The 24,131-nt window shown below is 37.6% G+C and overlaps 1 protein-coding gene across 2 annotated transcripts in view; it reads right to left on the minus strand.

Annotated features, from left to right (window-relative positions):
• ITPR2 (inositol 1,4,5-trisphosphate receptor type 2) overlaps positions 1 to 24,131 on the minus strand; it is a 417,609-nt gene that overhangs the window by 75,375 nt on the left and 318,103 nt on the right. For both annotated transcript variants that reach the window (XM_074357919.1, XM_074357920.1), the window contains 4 exons: positions 21,597 to 21,704; positions 17,006 to 17,198; positions 14,240 to 14,365; positions 6,498 to 6,673 (listed from right to left, as the gene is read on the minus strand). In XM_074357919.1, the coding sequence (XP_074214020.1) occupies positions 6,498 to 6,673; positions 14,240 to 14,365; positions 17,006 to 17,198; positions 21,597 to 21,704 (603 nt within the window). The remainder of the gene's footprint in view (positions 1 to 6,497; positions 6,674 to 14,239; positions 14,366 to 17,005; positions 17,199 to 21,596; positions 21,705 to 24,131) is intronic.

The raw sequence follows: 24,131 nt of genomic DNA on the forward strand, positions 1-24,131 counted from the left end.
TGCTTACAAATCTGCATGCGAACACACGACAGACAAAAGCGTGGATTCCCTGCGGTTCCAGGAAAAGAGAGGAGAGTGAGCGAGAGCCCCAGCTATGCAATCAAGACAGACCTGAATTAAATCCTAGCTTCCTCACCACTGTTGCCTGACCCAGGCCTTGCAACTGGAGGCCTTGATTTTTCTTCTGAGAAATTTGAATAAAGGAATTCCCGCCTCACAGAACTCTTCAAAGAATTAAATAATTCATTAATGTATATGAAGCACTTAGCACGAGGACTCTTGAAAATACTACACATTGGATTTTCCATATTAAAAGTAATAAATGTACTGTTTTTATTACACTGGAAATGTAACAAAAAATGTATTTTCAGAAAATATCCAGAGATCTGTTCTTGATTTTATTTTTCATCCTAGACTTTCTTACCGAATATTATTTTAAACAAGTAAGCCATTAAAAATGATTTTTGCATTCAATTTACTCTAAATACATAAAAATAAAAATACACACTTAGAGTAACATAAATATAACACATGCATTTCCTAAGCTCTATGTATGGTAATCAGTCAATAAACATTTTGGAGTGTTTATTATGCTTGGTACCACGTATAGTATTTATAGTACTTAAACTATATTTAAAGTTGCCTTTTGTGGCATTATTTTGGAATACAGGAATTTGTACTGAGATTCTTTGGCAATAAAAATTATCTGTGCAGTGATTTCTAGATAACATGGTTACCATAAACTCAGTGCCATCTATTTGGTTCTAGAATCACTGAATTATTTACAAACAGAAGAGCCATATTTGCCTCTTCGTCATCAAGGAAAGAATTAAAGATTCCAGAATTTCAGCTTGTTCTTCCAAACCATTCTCTAAGTTTTTGTTTAAGTTTTCTAATGGCACTGTATGTGTGCCTATACGTCCAAACTTAACTTTGGGAAAACAGATTGCTCTTTGCAACATCAACTGATTTTTTTCAATGTATATGAAAGAAATCACCTTATGGAATGATTTTAAATAACATAAGAAGGAGCATAACACTTTGGGCAGAAGTAACATTTGAAAGGTTGGAAAAAATCTTTTCTTCCACCTTCTGAAGCCCAAATCAATACAGATAAAATGAGAACTGGGTTATCATTGCACATTGTGAAGATGGCCAAACCAAATCAACAGCACAGTGACTAAAAAGTTCAAACTTTTCCTAAATGTGCCCCATGCGAATTAACCATCCTCTCAATAATCTATGTTATCAATTCTTTCATCATCTTGTTAACAATGTGAAGAATGTCAAATAGAAAGTCTTACTTCACTAGTGTTTCATCATCACATCTTTACATTATTATTAAATACGGCTACCGTATTAAAGGACATCTTTATGTTTCTTATCCAAGAGCAAGTTTAATATTGTAAAAGGTCATTATTTTAAAAACCCAAGAGATATACACAAGGTGCTGATACAAATGTTGGACAAAAAATATCCACGAAAATGGTGAAAAGCAACATCAGGGTGACATACTACTCAGTGTTTTACTCTTTAAATTGTCTTCAGTGACTATTGTTTAAATTCGGACTATTCAACCATCTCATCAATATGAAATGGAAATAAGAAATTCTATTAAATGGTAAGGTTAAACATTAAAATTATGCCTTACAGAAGGATGAATATGTAAGACAAATTGTTTATACGTTGTGTCCTTTATCTCTGCTTCTCCGAACTGAATCATAAAAAAAAATTATGCAGAAAAACTCTAAGTCCTACATACTGAGGAAAAACGATACGTTGATTAAGTTCTCAGGAAGAGCAATACATTTCAGCTCTCAAATAATGCAAAAGCAAGGACATACTTCTGCCTAAAAGGGCCTCTGCCATTTTTGTATGAAAAATAAGGATTTGCCTTATTTGTTTTCAGGTTAATTTTTTCCTTCTGAGCCTAGAGCTTGATGTTGTGAATAAGCTCCTGTTCTCTTGACTAAACCTCCGGGTGGAGTGGAGCTGACACTGGTCGTGGCATCCACCTATTTCTGTAACAGATCAGAAACAAGGGAATCGCAGTCTTTTTGTTTGAAGTGTTCGTCCCATGAAGAAATAAGTGCAAGTGTAAATAAATGATCTGGGTAGAAAAGAAGCTGAACTCTGGTTCTTCCTGCGCCAGGACCTTGAAATTTACAAGTAACTTTTATAGAGCATTTTACGAGACAGAGCAAATATTCCAAAAGCTGAGAATATTTATGGACATGGAGAAGTGACAAAGCATTCTCCCTTTTCATGTCATGACTTAGTGGACGCTGTGTAACCAGTCCTTCATTTGTCAACACCGTGAAGTAGGTCATCATTGTTTCTAGGGCAAGGGTCCATGTGGGCAACAATAAATGGGGGTGTGGGAACTGGGCAAGGAGGTTAAAGGCCATCCTCTTCTGAACTGGTGTTGGAAGGACCCTCAAGTCAGCATACAAATATCAACATAAATGATCATAACTGTCCCATATATATTTTTCTTTCTCCATCTAGTCTTTAAAGCTGCCCTTGATATATTTTTGTTGAGGATGGGGCAATGTGTGCGAAGGCTGGGGGGCGGGCAGTGGTCAGTGGGAGAGGGAGACACAGCAATGCAAGCTCTCTGCACAGCCTTTTAAATGTGACCCATCGTCCAAGTGAGTTAAGAATAATCTTCCAAAAAAGGAAAATTAATGTTCATTTGTTAATTAATGCATACTAAAATAAGTTCATTAATTTTAACTAGGTAAACGAATTACACAGTATAGTAATATTTTCATATATACTGTATATTTCATTGGTACGTCTTTGCAGGACTTTTACTAGCGCAGCCTAGTGGAAAGACCCTGCATTAGAAGCTGGGCCATCTGGGGTTCCAGTCTTGGCTCTGCTACTAATTACTTTGGTAAATCCTCCTGGTCTCCACAGGATGCTGTATACTCATTTCTAAAATGAAATGACTAGAGGTGAATAAGCCCTAAGGTGCCTCATAGCTCTAGAAAGCTATGTGATGTCCTTTAAATTTTGCTGTTTTATGTCATCACAGAAATTTATAGCTGTCTTTATGTTATCCTTTTTGTCTTATTTGGTTCTATGTCCCTGATCAGTAATTCTATCCCCATCTTACGTTGTTCCTATGGGAAAACATGACCTATTTTCCAGGAACAAATTATGGCCAAAAAAAAAAAAAAAAAAAGACTATCCACTATTTATTAAAAAGTAAAATTAAATTTATTGTCTTGAACTACAGTTTAACCACATTACTATATATTCATCAACCATTAACTTTCTTACTAAAAATGAGCTTATTTGATTCAAAGTCTCCATTTCAGTGATGTTACATCTTAAGACAGGGTAAGGTTCTACAGTTTCAAAGCCTAAGGCAAAGTTGTCATGGAGTCAAAAATCACCCAAGAAATCTTTTAAATTGCTAACAAAACAGTAAATAAGGGTGGTGTAAACCACAGTATCTCTTGCTAAATTCAACATGTGCCAGTATTCTCCTAGCACAGGGGCAGTTTTCTGTTTTTGCAACTGGATGTTAGAAATAGAAGCACTCAGTGACCATATCATATGAAAAATAGGGTGTGAGTGTGTGTGTGTGTGTGTGTGTGAGAGGCAGAGAGAGGGAGAGAGAGAGAGAATGTAAATGTTTTGGCTCAGAATATATCTTTCACAGGTATTTACTGTATTATTATTTATTATAAAAAAATCTAAAAATCTAAACAATAAGAATTAATATTGTGCTCTACACTGGAATTTGACACAACATTGTAAAATGACTATAACTCAATAAAAAAAGTTAAAAAAAATCAAAGTACCCTCCAAAAAAAAAAAAGAATTAATAGACTGCTTAAATAGATTATATAAATATATATTATCCATACACCTGGAAATATTATTATTAAAGTGAGATTTACAAATAATTTCAATGGTATGAGAAAAAAATTAAGTGATCTCCAATTTATAAAATGTGTTTATATTTGCCAAAATAATATATTAATTTCCATTACCAAGAACTAAAAATGTAACATAGAGGGTGGGAAGAAAACTGTACTGCGTTATAAGATATGCTTTTATAACAGAGGAAAACAATTGAGTTTTTAAAAAATCTCAAATTTTCGGGAAACCCCTTTGACAAGACAGAGAGGCTATAGCTGCAGACTCAATCAAACTTCAGTTTTTAGCAACTGGTAAAGACGATAAAGAAGCAGCATCATAACAAACAGCAACTGGTAACAGTAGGTGCTCAGAACACAGATTGAGGGTTTTCCTCCCACTTGATTCCTTTGCCAAAAAAAGGACTTTCTGTATTTGCTTAACACTGTGAAAGACACAGAGTCAGAAACAAACAACTCTCCGTGAACCAAAACACTAACACTCTTGTGATCATGAGAGCAACGTTTCACAATTAAATCGCACTCCAACATATCAGGTACCCGGTAACCAGGAGCCTTTGTCGCTGTTCTATCATTAGCACTGTTCTTTTCTAAACCACCGCACTGATTTTCTCAGCTGATCTTCTCAACACCCCAGTTTGGAAAGACAAGGCTTTAATATCTTCATTTCGCTGATGAGAACAAAATTCAGAGGCTTGCTATTTGCCTAGGGTCTAGAATTCTGATTTGCCTTAAGGCTTAACTGTCAGGTAGACATTTTTACCCCCCGTCTCTGATACCTATAATTTTAGCAATTATAGTTCTGCCTGTTACACAATGCAAAGTTGTAAGTGTAAATTAAGTTAATAAATAAGTAAAAACTCGAGGTATAAACATGATTGATTTCTTTTCTTTTCTTTTCTTTTTCTGCTTCCCTAGACTTAGGGAAAAAAAAAAAACAACAGATAAATCCATGAAGATTCCTTATCTTGGTTGGAAATACTGCAAAATTAGCTTCTTTCCAAGGCACTCAAAGTACAAGTTCAGTTTATGTAAATAATTTTTGAATGTTTAAGTGCCAGGCATTAAGATGGAGAAAAATGGAGTAAGGAGGGAGTGAGGTGGACAGAATGACATCTATGAATGTGACAACCTCTGCCCTCAAGAAACTTACAGAATAGTGTATTTGACACTTTACAGAATTCTTTACTGATAGACTTCTTTGTATGTACAGTACACTGTCATGCATATATACATATATATATATAAAAATCTGTCAGATATAGGTGTATACATATATAAGGCATATACATCATGGCCAATTTTTGAAGAAGTATAAAAGGGACAGAAACACAGAATTGGCCATACTAGCTCAGCTTCATAATTCTCAAAAGTTTTGCTACTTCATTTATTCATTTTCAATAAATATTTGCCATATTTTGTATGCACAAATTACTGTACCCGTATAAGAATACAAAGATAATCTTTCACTCATTCGTCTACTTACTCAGTTAATTAATTTAAGAAATATTTGTTGAGCACTAATACTGTTCCAGACATTGAGTGATCAGTCATTATTCTCAAGAACTGTATAACATAATAGGAGAGTTAAGGGCTACACACAGATACCCAGAATATAGGACAATGTATTAGAAATCTAGTAAAAGATATAGAAAGTGCTTTTAGGTATTCAGCAGACATATTAGCAATATTTATTTGCTTATCTAGGAACTTCTTCTTTCACCAACCTGGTAATTTACCTTTTTTATTTAAACATCCCTTTTGAGCTCTGCCATATAGAAAGCTGTCTAGCCCCTTTCAAATTTCATCTCTTGGGCACCATTGCTACTATTTGGAATAGTACTCCGGCTTACTTATTTGAAACTTACCTAGCTCAGATTTTGAAATGTACTCCCTTGTTCTAATATTTTAAAAATTTAGTGGAAAAAAAACATTAATCTCATCTTTGCCTTTCACAAGTTTATAGGTTTTGTTCACATAAAAAGAGCTCAATTTCCTATTTTCTCTTACAGCAACCCCTTTCCTTCGGTCATTTTATAAAAGGCACTCACTTCTAAAATTCTACTGAAATATAATTTAATCTTTCTTGGATGATTTAGAAGTCACTTTAAGATGTTAACAGCAGCTCGGAGTCATTTTTGTCAATAGCTGCCTGTATGGGATGCCGAAGGCATTAAAACTGGATTGAGTTAAATTGATTGCAGAACTGGGTCATGCCCCAAATATATCACATTTTCAGTTGCCACTTTTTCCTTTCTCTTAAAAGTCAATCAAGAAGGTACAAGTTAAACTCTGGTTAATTTGGATTCACAATGCATTAGAATTTATGGTATACACAGAGTTAAAGTATACAGTTACCAGTTTTATATTGAGTACAGTTTTAATTAATCCAGAATAAGGGGGGAGGGTGTAGCTCCGTGGTGGAGTGCGTGCCTAGCATGCATGAGGTCCTGGGTTCAATCCCGAGGGCCGCCATTAAATAAATAAATAAATAAATAAATAAATAAATAAATAAATAAATAAATAAACAAACCTGATTGCCTACCCACCCCCCAAACAAATAAAATTAATCCAGAATAGTACGAAGCAAAGCAAAGTACTTACATTAGCTGCACCAAGAAGTATTAATGTAGGTCCAAGACCTATCGTATATATTGATCTGAGCATTATTGACACAAGAAATGGCCGAATACCCACAGGCTTGGAGAAGAAAAACAGCACGGATGTGCAGACTGCAACGGCTATCCAAAGCACAACTGAGAACAGTGGTGACAGTGTCCCTGTAAAATATGGAAGAAGTTTATTTTTACTGTGAACATAACTAGAAAATGTTTAAGTATTTGCTGCTCTACTTCATACAATACAGCAAGACAAGCCATAAGACACTGAATTTCAAAACAACCCACTCTGCACGCTGTACATTTAGAGGAAATGTCTTTGTACACATTTCTCACTGTTACATTTCCAGAAAGTTTGTGATGAATTCCAGGCGGCTTAAATACTCACTTCACTAGTTAATGCTTCTTTCAATAAGTCTGAGACTTACTCATCTTTCTCTCCCATTATGGGAGTTACACGCTAAGTACTTTATGGATTGTGGAATCTCATTTGGGAATCTTAATTCAAAATTTATGATTAATGACCATTAAATGCACAGCTAAATCATATGGAATCAGGCACTGAACTCATAACTTGTCCTGTTCTATTATTACCACGTTTTTCTATTACAGATTCCTCTAAAGAATTCAGAATACAGAATATCCAATCTTTAATGAAACAGACCTAAGCTTTAACTATTAAAACACACAAGTGTAGGGGGTAAGGACATAGCTCAGTGGTAGAGTGAATGCCTAACATAAATAAGTCCTAGGTTCAATCCCCAGTATCCCCATCAAAGATAAATAAAACCTAATTACCTCTCCCCAAAAATATAAAAATTAAAAAAAAAATAGAAAACCTAATTACCTCCACCCAAAAATAAAAAAAAAATTCAATAAATAAATAAAAGCATTAAAAAAACACACAAGTGCATTTATGTGTATGAAAACATAGGTATATGTATGAGTGTGTGTATCTGAAGGTTAACTCAAGTTCTAAAACAATGTTCAGCTATTTAAATCATCAGGAAACAAAAGTTCCAAATGTTTCAAAAATGAACCCCATTACAAGAATTTCTTTAGAAATTACCCAAAACTGGGTTAAAAATATACTTCCATTTAAAAAAGAAAAAAAAGGACAATTCATCGACATTTGCACTGACATGTGGATTCCAGGAATCCCCCTGCTCATGTGGTGCTGCATTTGCAGAAGCAAATTAAGGGGCAATACTCTTGGGCTGATTAGACCTCAAACATGTGTCTGTTGGCTGATGATGTCAGAGGGAAACAACAAAATAGAGATTTTCCATTAGTTATTCCTTTGGGCCACACCTCTTTTTATTATTTATAAAATTCACTTCTGCATGCAAAACACCACAAGCGCCCTGCTGCTCAGAGTTTCTGTATTATCCTGGAAGCCATGGGATTACCCGGACTCCTTCAACAAATTCTGCACAAGCCTTTAGTTCACGGTGAGTGCAAAGGGATCAAAAGTAGGTGGACGATCCTAGCTGACATTAAAAAATCAAAACAACAAAAGTCAGATAGTGAACAGCACTAGTTTAGACATGTTTGTTTTTGCAATGTCGTTCTTATCTTTATGTTATCTCTTCTAGCACACAGTGATGAAAGAAGGTTGGGAGGAGAGATCTGATCTGCCCCCTCATCAAGTGTGTGATCTGATAAGATTAGTCTGGAGATGGGGAAAGAAGAGGGCTAAGTTGCTTGCTCTGGGAATTACCTTCAATTCCTGTCCTCTGGTGACACTAACCAAATGAGTACCCAGCTCATATTTATTAAGATGTTGGTTTATAAGTCGCCTATGTCTGCCAAGACGTAGCCTGACCACCAACTGCCCTGGTCTCACAGATCACAAAGAGCCACGGACAGAAAATGCCTTCAACTTTCTCTCCTGCTTATTGGGGTGCCATCAGCATGTGAGCTCTGGAAGCGTGAGGACCGCCTATCACAGTGCCTGGCGTACAGTACGAAGTAGATATTTGTTGACAAAATGAATAAACAAAAACATACCCTGTGAGCTCGTCTGGCGTCAGTCAGTCTCCAGCTATAAATTCCCAAGTCATGGAGCTTCACTCTGAAGTTTACTAGAACTGCCAACATCTTTGCACATTTACCAACTCTTAGCCAGTCACTGAACTCTTCAGCTCTTCAATGTAATTCATACGCAACAACTTGGTGTGACATTCTTATTTTAAAAGTCTCAGCTTTGACACTGACAGTACTGTCACTGATGCCTGACCAGCTAACCACATCTTGACTGCTCCTTCCCAGACAGTGTCTGGCTTGCTGAGATTTCCCCCTTGATTAAATAAGAAATTACAATCGTGCACTTAAAACTGGAGCGTTTGATCTCTTTGTAGAGAGAACTCAGTGTCTAGCCTAGTACCTTGCACATAGTTTTATTTTAAATATGTATTTGTGAATAGTAAATAAATTTATAAGTTACTTAAAATGGCTATTAATTTCCAGTACTGTCAGTTGACAACTGAGAAGTCTGTAATCATATTCTGTAAGAATGATCATATTATTTTCTAGCTGAAGATTTGATGCTTAAAAAAACTTGAAATCCTCTGACAAACTCTAGAGAAGACAGTGTAGACTGTTCAAGGCATTTTTTACCGATTAAGGGAGGAAAGAGGAGACTGTCTTTTTAATACTTTGTATTTGTTTCAATTTTCTATAATGAGCATGTATCACTTTTATAATGCAAGAAAATTTTTAGAATTTACTCTAAATGTTTTTAAATGTTAGAAACTATGAAGTCTGTCTTTTAAAAAAGAAAATTCAAATAGCAAAATTAGAGACCTCAATTCAATTCACATAGTGAGACGCTCTGGTCTACCTCACAGTGATGTGCCAGTAGCTTGCTTATAGAACATGCTACTTCCGACTTCCTTCTCTTCATTCCTCTGCCTTCTGAATGGCCCCCAACTCAGTCCAGCTAAAGTCTATGGGCGCCTTATTCCTCTCTTCATCCCTTAACCAGACCCTGAGCTCCTTGAGGAAGAGGACAGCTTTTCCAACCTTCGTATCTCTAGGACCCAGCACAGTGCCTGGCCCCCAGCCGCACTCCATCGATGGCTGTTAGTCAGTTGAATGCGTTAAAATCACCTTGAAGAACTTACTTCCTTTAACACAAAGCACTGGCGGGGAAAAAGAATTCCACTCAAAATTTGAACATGATTTTTTTTTTTAACAATCACATGCTATCTGGGTATCAGAAATCCCCATGGCAGCAATTTTGTCTGGTCTGCCTTTGCCAAACTGGGTAGGGGTGGTTGGCCTGGCAACATGCAACTTCTGCGTGTACATCTAGGAGATTCCCCAGCATCAACAGCTGTGGCTTCAGCCGCAACCCACACAGCCTCATTCCTCAACTCTGGCATAAGTTTCTTTTTTAGAGAAGCACATGTTAAACATATAAACCAATCAACCAAACAAGGAAACCCAGACCGAAACCCACAACCACACAAATAAGCCCTGAATTCCTGAATAAACTGAAACAGAGCTCTTTGAAGCCTGGTAACGAAAGGAGGTTATCTGCATGCAGTAGGGATTGGGAGGGTGGGTGCCCTATAAGCTGATCCTCTGAGAATCACCTTCCTGCTATGTATCTCCCTTTAATGAGTGTACACTGCCACCCTGGCTGAAGGGAGACACTATCCTTTCAGTTAATACTTTTACCCAAGTATGAACTCGGTATCTGGGCACAAGTGATTCCTGGTAGCTCATATGTGATCAGGCTGGGAACTACGCTTGGAGGAAGCATTCCCGGCCCATTTCCTCCGCCAGCTCCTCTGTCTTCACTGCTACAGGGGCCTCAGTGACGCAGGGATAGCTTGCATTACGGTCTGGAGTTGGGAAAGGTGGCCCATCTTAACCACAGATCTCTTTTTTTGGCCCAGGATTCAACAGGTGATTTTGTGATCAACTTCTATACCTAGAATCCAGGAACCTCAGAGGTGGATAGAGTACCCATATTTACTTTTCTTTTTTAACTTTCTTTTTAAAAATTCTTTCAGACTAATGTTACAGTTGCAAGCATAACACAAATTTCCCATACCCCCTCCACCTAGATTCCCCAAATGTCAACACCTTACATAACCACCTTACCACGACCAACATCAGCAAATCAATATGATATACACACCACGTTAATCTACAGACCTTAGTCAAAGTTCATCAATTGCCCAATTAATGTCTCTTTTCTGAACCAGGATCACACGTTGCATTTAGCTGTCATGTCTCTTTTAGTCTCTTTCCATTTAATTCCTCAATATTTCTTTGTCTTTCATAAGCTTCAAGAGTACGGGCCAATTATTTTGTAGAATGTCCTTCATTCCAGGTTTGTCTGAAATTTTCTCAATTTATACATTTTTGGCATGTGATGCCACGTCCTTGTCAGTGCGTCATGTCAAGAGGCACGTAGTGTTGCTGTGTCTCATTACTGGTGACAGTAACATTGATCACATAGTTAAAGTGATTTCTCCCCTTTAAAGGCACTCTTCTTTCTTTTATAATAAGTATGGTGTGGGGAAATACTTTAAGACTGCATCAGTATCCCCTTTCTCATTATACTTTTTCACCTAATACTCACCTATTAATTCTAGCATCCACTGTTGATTCTTACCACCATGTGATGTTTGCCAAATGGTGACATTCTGTTTCCATCATTCCTCCTACAGTTATTAACTGGAATATTATTGTAAGGAAGAACTTTCTCTTCTATCAATATGGACTCCTAGATTCTTATTTTATTCTATGGGTTATTATGTATTACTGTCAATATTTTTTTCTCAAAATTTCCACAGGGTTGGCTACTGGGAAATCTTTCAAGTTGGATCCTGTGTTTTTGACATGTCCCTATCTTTTTTTTTTTTTTTTTTTAGCACTTTGAAGGAATCTTAATGATCAACTAATTCATCTTTAAATCACCTCGATGTGTTCCTGCCAAGGAGTCATCCAGCCTATGTTTGACAAAATCCGGTGCACGTCCAGCATAGAATTTACCTTGTCCAGCCAGTTCTGATGGCCAGGTGTGCTGGTCAGTCTTAACTTTGTTTCCTCAGCCTTCCCAGCTCTGCGTAGTGTGTATCTGAAGGTGAGAGGCTCAGCTAATCCTGATCAAAATTGTAACGGTATTCATGGAGTTATGATTAAATAGCCCATCGAGAACTATGTTCAGATGATGTAAACATCTGGGACTCCACGTGGCCTAAATGGCAGCTCATGCCTCCCCTCCCCTCTTAGCTCCATACCCACAACCAGACACCTAAGAAAGAGCCTCTACCTTGGTTATCTGCCCTCAACTTGTATTCAGTCCTTTTTGAAGAGCAAAGGCTGCACCTGCACTGTGTTTTCCTGTCTTGTTTTTGTTAGTTCTGTTTCTTTCTGAGGCTGGAGCCTCAACTCCAAATTCTACCAAGTAGGCAGTTTCAAGTTCTTGTTCAAGGGCCAGTTGTGTTAGCAACACCTTGGGAACTGGTGGAAAAAATGTATTTCCAGACTCTACCCCCAAATTATCGGGCAAATCTTCCTAAGCCTCAAATTCTTCATCCATAAGGATGAAGTGCTTACTTTCCAGGACTGTCAGGAAGATGAAATGAAATGATGTGTGCGATGTGCTTAGTGCTGTGTCTGACCCAGTCTAGACCAGTATGACTATTATAACCGTTTTCAGTCCGGCGGGTATTAGAGATGTCAGGTATTCTACTTTCTCCTGAATGAGGGAAGAGAAGATGTCCGGAGGGGTGCCCTCCCCCACCCCCATTACATGCCGTGCACAACAGGTGGCAGCAGAGGCTGTGTCCTTTGGCTCTGGCGGTCTCATAAAGGATATCACGGAACGGAACGCAGGGAAAATGGCGTGCTGCACGAAGGGGCACCTGTTCTCTATATGCTTCCAACCTAATCATCCATGCAGAGAAGTCCTGGATTGTAAACAAAAGCATTCGCTAACCTTCTACTCCAAGAGCTCCCAGCTTTAGCTTCTCTGGGCGTCCACCTCTTTATCTGACAAATGACTGTTTGATATTAGATGATTTCCAGAAGTGCTCCCATACCTAAGATTTTATATTTCTATTAACCAGGACGCTACAATCTACTCTCTCTTAGCATCCTGTGTGCAGATGATACCCATTTATCATTTCATGTGGGACTTCTCTCCTCACAAGGGTCACATTCCTCTGCGCCAAGAGGGCTGTCATCACTAACTGAGACTAAACTCAGTGAAGAGAAAGCCGTTTCCACTTCCTGCTGCATTTGCAACTTCCCCACGATGGATGGCCAAGTATTTGCTGTTTTCATTGCTATTTAACTCACACGCCTGCTCCACTGCCAAATAGTCTTCTTTTATTAGCATTGGCATGCCTTCTGAAAAGCTCAAACTTTTTTATGACCACTCAGATTATACTCAAAGGTTAGAACTTCGATATCCACCACATCCGCAGTGAACCTGTGAAACAGCCCATTGCTCCTGCACGCGCTCACCTCCAGTTCTTCTGAAATTGGCTTCAATAACTCTTGCTCCTGTCATGCCATCCTTTTCACTGAGCTTCCCTGTGTGGTGTCACTACTTCCCTTGTAACACCAACAACACCCATGACAACTAAGCTTTATCAAATGCTCACCAGCCGCAATTCTAAGTGCCTTACCTCCAGCACCTCACCGAATTCTCACAATAGTCCGATGAACAGATCAGACACAAAAGCAACTTGTGGTTGCTATGTGTTGGTATCTCTCATGTTGTCCTCCAAGCTGTTCTTTCAACACCCGTTTCAAAGTTATTCACCTGTATCTATCCCAAACCTGTGACATACTTTCCCATGCACCTTTGTCAGATTTAAACCAAACTTAATTTCCACAGTTCCACCCGTTAGCATAGCGCTCCTAGATTTCCCATTTCACTTAAAATGGGATCTTTTCTCTTGTTTTTGCTTTTGCAAAACTTCATGCATTAATAGTTTACCAATATTAATTTCACAGTCAATCCTTTCCGCTCTATTATTATACTGTCTTATGCTGTAACGTTTAAAAATTGTTTTCCAGATTACCCGCATGCTCATCATAGAAACTTTAGATGACACTGAAAGCAAAGAGAGTAAAATAGAGATTCTGCTATTTAAGGTAATCACCATCAATATTTTGGCATACATCCCTCATTTTCCCATTTATTTATATAATTGAGATGCTATGGTATAAAAAAAAGCCTTTGGTCATAATAACTAGGGAGAAATAATTTTTTCAGGGCCTTATTTGTCAATATATGATATAGCTCAAATGCTCTTCTGTAGATGAGCTTTTGGAAAAGTATTTATACTGACTATAGCTTTCTGCCTACTCTACTTACCCTCATTCTCTACTTCCGATGAATAAAGAAAATCTATTTAATGAGAATTCAATGGCTGGAATTGGGACGCTCTAAATAGTTAAGGCATGCATCAAGAGTATTATTTTTGGAACTCTAAAATACTTATCATTTAAAGACAGACAATTTGAGATTTGCAAATGTTACCCACCATATGTAAAAATAGATAAAACCCCTAAATCTCTTCCACATAGCACAGGGAACTATATTCAATACCTTGTAATAACCTTTGAATGAAAAAGAATATGAAAAGGAATATTTGTATGTATATATGTGACCGGGACATTGTGCTGTACACTAGAAATTGACACATTGTAACTGACAGGACTTCAATAAAAAAAGACAGACAGACAAGCACTTGCCTTCATCTCCATCATCCCCAAATGGGTAGAAGAGAGCCACAGCCAAGTTGATGAACACAGCCAGGTTGAAGGAGATGCTGCCCCAGAGGGATATGTGCCTCGAGAACCAGAACAAGGCGGGGTTACCTAGTGGGCAAGAAGTGCGGTGGAGCAGACAGAATGAATTTTGGTTTCAGCCCCAGAGCCCTGCTGAGATAACATTTTGCTAAATGCACTTTTGTAAACTAGTGTAAAAAAGCAAGTTTAAATAAACACTTACTGTGACTGAGTTTAGAACACTTACAATCAACACAATCAAGGAGTTTTCTATATGACTCCTTCTTTATCCTTAAGCCAGTTTACACCTAAACCACTGTAGAAGGGTGAGTTAATTCTGCAATTGCTAAAGGTGGTCAGAAAAGACAATTCTAGAATAATTCTCTTTAAAATATCCATAGAGTAGGTTAGGAGAAAGTTTAGTAGCTGCATGGGGCCCCTCTTAATGGCATGGTACACACTACTGTAATTTAGGAATATTGATAAATTGGTCTTACCCCTGTATCTTACAGTCAAATGCAAACCCCTCATACACATATTATCTTGGGTAACAATTCCTATGACACGGTCACAGTTAACTGAAACTGAAACTTAATAGCATGGCATAGTACCGCTTACCAGGAACTAGTGATTTATAATACTACCTAAGTTTTAAACCTTAACACTTCCTGCAAACTTGTTGGGTTTGCAATAGCAGAAGAAAATGCAAGATACAGTAAGAACTGCCAGTAAGTGAGAGAGGCTTTGCTGAACATATTCAGAAATGGGATTCTGTGTCTGAGTTAGCAGACGTATGTACTGAATACAGTTTACATCAACCCAAAATCAGTTCTTCCCCCCTTTCCTAAAAAGATATGTCATGCATGTAAGTTGGACGTGTGACTTATTCAGGTTTTGTCCATTATCTAACCCTCAGTATCTTAACATCATGTTTTAAATATTGGAGTTCATTGATGGGGAAAGACACTTCAATTTCCAAATTAAAATTTTAAACTTTTCAAATTATGTTCTGTGAATTCCTGTCTCACGTCTGGTGCTTACTTATAAACTGCACTTCCCCTCAGGACATCTTGTTTTCCTTCTCTTGGAATGGAGCATTCCAACACTGGAGCAGGCTATGATTAGCCATGGCATTTAGTTGACTAATGTGTCATAAATTGTAAACATCTGCACCTCCATCATTCCTGAATTAGGAGTCCTCATTTTTTCAAAGGAGAATATTAAGACAAAATTAGAAGATGTTGCTGCATACGTTTGTAATAACAAATCCATCAAATGAATTAGAGTCTGTCTCTAGCCCCATCATAACTTGCTTCCAAATTTTAAAAGTAATGTGAAAATGAATACTTGTATGCATATGCATGACTGGGACATTGTGCTGCACACCAGAAACTGACACATTATAACTAATTATACTTCAGTAAAAAAAAAAATTTTAAAAAGTAAAAGGTACATCGGAAATTATTTCCAGATTTCTTTTTTGATAAAGGACAAAATATTTATCCAAAAAAGCACCAAACCCACAAGCATTAGTACATTAAAATAACTTTTTGTCAAGAATAAAATGTATGTTTTTCAAATGCCCCAAATAAAATTGCTGAGTTTTCAACTGTATTCTGGACACTCCAAATTTTCTCTGAATTCCATAAGGTTCTACATGGTAAAATGCAATGGGAGAGTCATTTCTTTATTTTGTCAAATATTCTGCTAAGAAAGTCTGACAATGCATGCCACAATCTTATACCCAAAGACATTGCCTTAAGCTCAACCAAAGTCATAAACCACAATCATTAAAGTCCCTAGAAAATTAAAATGATGAAGCACTGTTGAATAGAGGTATTGAGAACATATACCTGCCTGCCTGGAAAATTCCTCCCCAAGACAGAAAAGACCTAATCAAGAGTTTTCCCTTACCAATTTTTGTTAAAAACTCACGATCTTCCTTATCTGGGAAAATGAAATTTATTTTAAACTTGAAAATTTTCTTAATTTTAAAGTTCAGGATTTCCAAATAGACTTGAGATGTGAGAAATAAGTCCTGGGACGGGGGAGGGTACAGCTCAGTGGTAAAGTGCATGCCTAGCATGCATGAGGTCCTGGATTCAATCCCCAGTACTTCCATTAAAGATAAAAACTTAAATAAACCTAATTACCTCCCTCCCCAAACAAAGAAAAGAAATAAGTCATGGGAACTATACTGTGCTAACTCTTAGCTAGCTTTATTTGAAGACACGTGTCACACAATTTCTACTTTGATTTGGCGAGATAAAGATACGTTGAAAAAAGGAATGACTTTCGGAGAAAACATTAAACAATCTACTCAATCGTAAGACCAGAGACACAAGAGGACAAGCCTGCTGGCGCCGACGTCTCTCCACCCCATTTACTGACCATTAAGGCCAGTCAGGGCCCATTCATGGACTTCAAACCAGCAGCTGCATAGCAGCTGAAACATACAGCTGCGATCTTGCATGTCATAATATTTATGAAACTATAGGATCAGCACCAAAAGACGATCTAATTAGTCAGAGTTTTCTGTTTTCCTTACGCCACAGGTGTCTTGGCTTCAGTTGTAGACTGAGCTGACGTTCTTAAGCCAGTAAGTGATTTCAGTAACATCAGACAGCAAGAAATTAAGAGCCAGTTTAAAGGAATGCCGTCACGTATCCCTAAGTACCACTGTATCTAACATCACGCTCAAGACAAACCATTTCAGTTCATTGTACTTACTCCTGATTTTCTTCTGCCACTTCATCTCATTGTAGAGGTCTTCCGTTTGCTGGAAAAAGTCATTCACCTTACTTCCCTGTTCATCCCTTTCCGTGGTGCTGAACACGCGGCACTTGGATTCTCGCGTGAGGTATTCACATATGTTGGGGACAGGAAACACTATTTGTTCCATTGTCCTATCATGCCGAACAATCTGCAAACATTAATTCACATTTGGTTTAGGCTTGGGACAGTCTTAGATTATTTTCTGTTTTTTTAGCATGAGTTTATGAATGATATTTTATGAATTCAGTTATGAAAAATTATGCCAACTTGAAGCATCTGAAATAGTCCTCTCCTGTACCACTTAACATTCTTCTCTTTAGAGGAGAGAAAGGCTGACTAATGCATCATAAGTACTATACTTTGTTAGAAATAGCAAAAAGCAGAATCTTTATTCTTTCTGCATTAGCATCAAACTCTTGCCACTCATTTTTATTTTCATGAAGTGCATCAGAGAACTAAGAGGGTCTTAACTGGCCACTTGGTATATTTACAACTTGCTCTTATCCTGTTCTTCCTAAAACGGGCTGTTGGGGAACAAATGACATACTCAACATGAAGTGCCCTGAGTTCCACAGAGAAAAATGCTTTCTGTCATTAAATGCCGTCCTGTTCATGGCAAAACACATTTTTCTAGGCATCATGCCATTAAAGTATATACCCAGATGTGAATATTCATTATTTTGAACTTCTCTTATTTGGTATTTGTCACAGTTTAACCTTAGACTAAAAAAGAAAAACACCCTCCCCCGCCCTGAAAAGGGTAAATGTTTTCACACAGCTTCCCTATGTCAGAAGGGTTTGTGTAGACTAAGTCTCAAGGTTCATATTCATATATTCTACCTAGCCCTCAAGAATGAATCAGGGTTGGTTTAAGCCAAAAGAGTCGTTCTATTTCCCTTTGCTACTGATTGTTATGGTGATAAGTGCACGACCTAGTTCTGGAAAATCAGGTATAAGGAGAAATATCCTGGAGGGTAGGAGGTGCTCCTAGGAAAGATTTTGTTTCATGAAAAGACAGAGAGCCACATAAGACAAGTAAAATAATAACAACAACAACAAAATCAAATACACAACACAAAAGCTCTTTTTTCGCCTATACCCTTTTTCTTCCTGCTTAGAACAAAAGGTGGCAATGACACTTGATGATACTTGAAACTTTGGCAGCCATTTTGTAACCATGAGGTGACATATCACCAGCATAATAAGGGAGACCTAGTAGAAAGATGGAAAAGGCCTGTGTGTTTGAAGACATCACTGAGTCATTGACTCAATTATAGAAATACTGGTACTTCCAGACTTCCCATTATGTGGGATAATCAAATATTTTTATTGTTTAAAATACTATCAGTCTGGTATTCTGTCACTTGTCACTGGAGCTATCTTCAGTGATATGTTATATATGCAAACTACATACTAGAATACTGCCATAGAACAAAGATGAAATGTGTAGTGGTAAATAAAAATTCCTAAACAGGTTAAAAAACCAATTGTACAAAAGAAGAATTGGACCTATTTGGTGTGATAACCAAATACGTGGGAGAAAAAAAAGTTTACTTTATCCAACAGTGTCAAACATATTTTAAAAAAAAAACTCAGGGTGCATATGAGAAATAATACCCTGATTACTATAAGCCAAGCTTTTCAGCCCCTTTATGACTCATTATGTTTGATTCTGGTTGTTACATTTTACAAGGGGCACTGATAGACTGGAGAGATTAACAAAAGAGATGAGAATGTATTAACTGCAAAAAGCCAAATATGGATACTTTTTTCAATGAACTTATTCAACAAATGCTCATTCAGTCCTTAGGTGAGGAGCCCCCAGGTAATTCAAAGTGAAAAAACAACATGAACCCCAATCTATAAAAGCTTGGGTTTTAATAACCACGATAGTTCTTCAAATGTTTAGAGCCAAGCTTTCGTGTTGACAGCAGAACAAATACTCCAAATAGTGGGTAAACATTAAACTGAGCTGAATGCTCTCTTTATCAAAAAATAACGTTCTAATTATCAGAGTTGCTCCACACTGGATGTTTCCTCCTGAAGTGGTGAGATCACTATCACAGGAAGCATTTCAAGCAGGAACAGGATATGTTATGCATTCCTCCCTGGACAGGTGAGTAGACCAGGTAACCCACAAGGTCCTTCCTATTTCCCAGGGTCTCTGAGTCTGTAACATATAAACAAACTATGATTTTCAACCGTATTCATCATCATGGTTATGTTCCAAGCCCAGTGTTCAGTTTTGGAGATAAAAAGATGATCAAAACTGTTCTTTGACTCAAGTAGGAGACCAGTGACACAGAAGAAGCTAACAATACTCCAACGTGACATATTAAACTAACAGAATGATCAAACTGCTGTGGGGACATAGTGGGATGAAAGTAATGAATGCCTGAAGAAAGGAGGGGAGTCCTTTTTGAGGAGGTACTATGAGCTGGTCTTCCAATGAACATGAGGTCTGGTCAACATGAAGAATTCAGACCATCAGCCCAGACCACCCCTTTGAACCCTGGACTGCTATATTAACTTTTGGCATTCCTCAAAGTCACCCCAAATTCAGTTTATCCAAGAATCAACAAATGATATTCTCCTTCATTTTAACTGCCAAAGCCAGGGTCTCCATGCAGAACACCAATTTCTGTCCATTTATTCAAACCAGAAAGAAGCCCAGGGGGCATCCGTTTCCACGGCATTCCCTTTACTTACACGTGCAATCTGACATCAAGCACCAAGCCCTGTATGCACGTGTATGTGTGTATATATTCTCTAAGATATGTGTGTCTGTTTTCTCCAATCTAGTCATCTTCAATTCCACTGTCTCTCCCTTGTCTAGTATATCTTCCTGTCTAACCTACCTGCATTCCTAGCCCCATTCATGCCCTTCTCCAATCCTTTGTCCAAACAGCAGCCAGAGTAATCTTTTGAAAAGAGTCATCCCACTCCTGTGTTCATTCCCTTCCCCTTCATTTAACTCTACCTGAAATCCCACGCCCAAACTTTAGCAGAGAGAAACCTCTACTCAATTTTGAACACATTCTTTATGGTAACCTTCTCTGTGAAACTTACCCTGAAATTCCCCAGGCACAGCTAATGCTTATTTTCTCCTCATTTCCTTGACCTTTGTTTATACAATGACTATAAAAAAATGATCTTCTGTATGTGTATGTAATTGGCAGAGAGTAAATGCTCAGTAAACATTTACCAAATTTATGTATTTACAGCTAAATCCCTCCTCACTGCTGGGAACCAATAAAAGTCCAACTTCAACCACAGCCCCCATCTCTCACACACAAGCGTGAACCCAAGCCCTGTCCTGGCTAACCCGCTACTCCACCGACCCATTCTGCTTACTATACCTGACACGCTCTCCTAACCACTAGCTCTGGACTAAATACTTTAGTACATGATCTCATTTGATACTAGTAAGAAATCCTGGAGTATGCACTTTCTTTATCCCCTTCCTCAGAACCTTGGCGGTTTGACAATCCATGTGCATCAGTGTCTCCAGCTTCCTGACTCTGCTGGCTTATCCCAGTTCCTGAGCCCCTGATGTAGTGAGCAATGTCTCTGCCACTGGTCCAGCTCATGGGCTGCACTAGGTCCAGTCTCCCACCAAAGCTACTCATGTTTGTAAATGCAAGCAAGGGATCCGTTTTGTGACACAAGGTAATAGCGCTCGCTATCACAAAGGTTTGGCAACTGTAAACAGTGAGGCACAGTGATTATGTATTTATTATATTACACACATCTTGAGAGTTAATAGCAGTGATACCATTATGCACTTTGCTGAAAACTAAAAAAATACCTGCCAAAGTGAATGCATGTGTGACTGTAAATTATGAGTGACAAGCGTCAACTACTCCCCTCACTTCTGTCTGATTAGCTCCGCCAACTAGTGTCAAAATGATACCGTAGCTAGAAATGACAGCCAGATGGGTCTCACGACACATCATGATTGAGGCCATGTTGACCCACACCTCCTGAAATACCGCCGGCCCTTAAATAAGGTCTCATTTATGCAGGTGGGAGTCAACTGCTGCAGAGTGAAATGCAAACTGTTAAACCACTCCAAACTCATTCCATCAATATGAAAACCTGACTAGTGCCTTCCGTTTTTCCTACCCCTCTGAACACTTTCTTACACAGAGAGCTCTATTTTAATAAGCCTTCCACAGTTTTTAAAAAGAAACTTTTTCTTGAGTGACAGTGTCAATTATAATAATCCTCTCTCTAAAATTCCACTGCTCTGCAATGATTGGCTTCCAGGGCCAAAACAAAACAAAACAAAAATGACCTTATTAATTACAAAAGAGAGTTTACGTATAGTTCTGGTCGGAAAAAAAAAAGGACAACTTTGAAAGATGTGATGTTTCACAACACATTTTTTATAGATCACCCCTCACATCGCCTCTTGGTACTTTTACAGTTTATATCACTGGATTCGGCTTCATTGTTCTAGCAAACAGTTATGAAACTGGCCTGAAATAGAAAGTAAACACATCTTTTCACAGCTGGTCCCTTTCAAGAAATAACAGATGGTTACCTCGATCTGTGCGGTATGGTTGGCATAATACTTCAAGGCTTCGTCTCCATCGTCTGGATCGGATCCTGGCTTCAGCATGTGCTGTAACAGCTTGTTGTGGCGGGCCAACTAGAGGGGCAAAGAGAGAAAAAAAGTTTTAGGTTTCTTCCCCCTTGCCTGGGGACAAACTTTGAAATTACTTTGTCCACTTACATACAAAGATTCATAGTTCTGGGGTTAATGACAATTAATTCCATTTCAGGAAAGCATGTCTATTTGAAGGGCATAAACCATGAAATCACTATGGCAATCTTACATTTTTATTGGATGACGTATGTTCTTAGTATGAGAAGACCGTGTCCTGCCCAGAGTAGGTCTTCCTTCAATTACTACGTGTTGATTACATTTATATCTTCAATAAATGTATAGTTGTGCCAGAAAGAAGGAAGGCCCACAGTGAAATATAACTGATACTCCTTATAATAAATTTAGACTGATACACATGTAAAGTAACTTGATGAGCAGGGTGATAGTTCAGTGGGTGGCGGTACCAGTACAAATGGCAGCTTCCTACATACACGTACATAGGTATCTATATTTCTAATGGCATCAAATCAAAGCTCTACAATTAGCAATTTGTACTAAAGTCTGATGCTTCTGCATTTTCATATGTCAAAATTGGTGCTTTATGAGTTCAGATCTCAGCTTTATTGTAACTGAAACTGAACAATTAAAACACAAAAATTTCACCACAAATCATCTTAAACTGCTGTTAATAGAAGCAATCTTTCTCTCTCATTTGAATGTCTATGGTATTTGTTGGCTAGTTCTCTCACTGTAGATGAATAATACCTATTGCCTTCAGATGATCTCTTTTATGGTTGTTTTGAACAATCTCTAAAACCTTATAATGCCTTTAAACTTTCAGATTTTCCAGTAAGCCTCAAGTTCCTTGAGGGCTTCCAGTAACAAAGAATCTGCCATACAATTCTTTTATTCCTAGCAACACTCTTACCTCTTACTCTGTGCCAGGCACTATCCTAAATACTTTAGTACATGATCTCATTTGATCCTAGTAAGAAATACTGGAGTATGCACTTTCATTACCCCCATTTTACAGGTAGGAAAACTGAGGCACAAAGCATTTAATGGACTTGTCTGTGATAACATAGCTTTCAGAGCTAATGACAGAACCGGTATTGAACTCAAGCTGTATGGTTCCAGAATCAATATTATCAACATTAAAGAGCAATAAATAAGTCTTTATATTATTTGTGAAGTATTAATACAAACTGTGGGTATAAACAATGAAGACAAATTTTAAACAATAATCCAGAACCTATAAAACCAAATAAACATTATCCTTGTTACTGATAATTTGGTAAGTTAAATATTCATTCCATTGATGTTACTCTTCATTTTTGAAACTATTATTTTACAATGGCTTTCAGAGATATTTAGAAATCACTCAAGAAAGCCATTTTCTTCTTCGTTTTGGGTGAATTGTATTCTATTCCATATATATCTATGCTACATCTTCATTATCTATTCAACTATTGATGCGCACTTAGGATGCTTCCATATCTTGGCAATTATAAATAATGTTGCTGTTAGTAGCAGGGTGTATGTATCTTTTTGAATTAATTCTTATTTTGTGGTTGAATTTATTCCTTTGATAACTATGTTAGTTTAAAAAGCTAAAGCTCTAAACATTCTTAGAAACAATGAACAGTATTGTATGCATAAATTTAAAAATATATGTGTTGTAAAAAAAAATTGATCAAGCCATGAAAGACATGGAAGGAACTTAAAAGACATATTACTAAATGAAAGAAGCCAGTCTGAAAAGGCTACGAACTGTACGATTCCAACCAAATGACATTCTGGAAAAGGCACAGCTACAGAAACAATAAAAAGATCGTGGTTTCCAGGGGTTTGGGGAGGGGGAGGGAGGGAGGGATGAATAGATGGAGCACAAGGGATTTTTAGGGCAATGAAATTATTCTGTATGACACTATAGTGGTGGCTACATGTCATTATGCGTTTGTCTAAACCCACAGAATGTACAACATCAAGAGTGAACCCTCATGTAAACTATAGACTTTGGTTGATAATAATGTGCCCGTGTTGGTTCATCGATTGTACCAAATATGCCAAAAGGATGAGGGATGTTGCGGGTAGGGGAGTATGTATGTGTGGGTGGGGAGGGCTGTGTGCGAACTGTATTTTCTCCTCACTTCTGTTGTGAACCTGAAACTGCTCTAAAAGAATAAAGTCTATTAAAAAAAAAAGAAAGCCATTTCCTGTTTATATTTACATTTTATTTTTGACTTAAATGTGAATTACACAGATTTTTATTACAAATCATAGTCATAAGACTTGTGACTGTAGGTGTTTCTAAAAATCTTAATGAGTTTCAAAGGATAAAATTATTGTAATCATTTAGGCATGATGGCACATGTCTTAAGAAATGGCCAGTTTTTGAAGGTGAAACTGGCATGAATTGTTTACAAATTGGATCCGGGGCATGAGAAAAAGAGAGGCATTAAGGATGAC

Source organism: Camelus bactrianus, chromosome 34 (assembly GCF_048773025.1).
Source record: "Camelus bactrianus isolate YW-2024 breed Bactrian camel chromosome 34, ASM4877302v1, whole genome shotgun sequence".
Lineage (NCBI taxonomy): Eukaryota > Metazoa > Chordata > Mammalia > Artiodactyla > Camelidae > Camelus > Camelus bactrianus.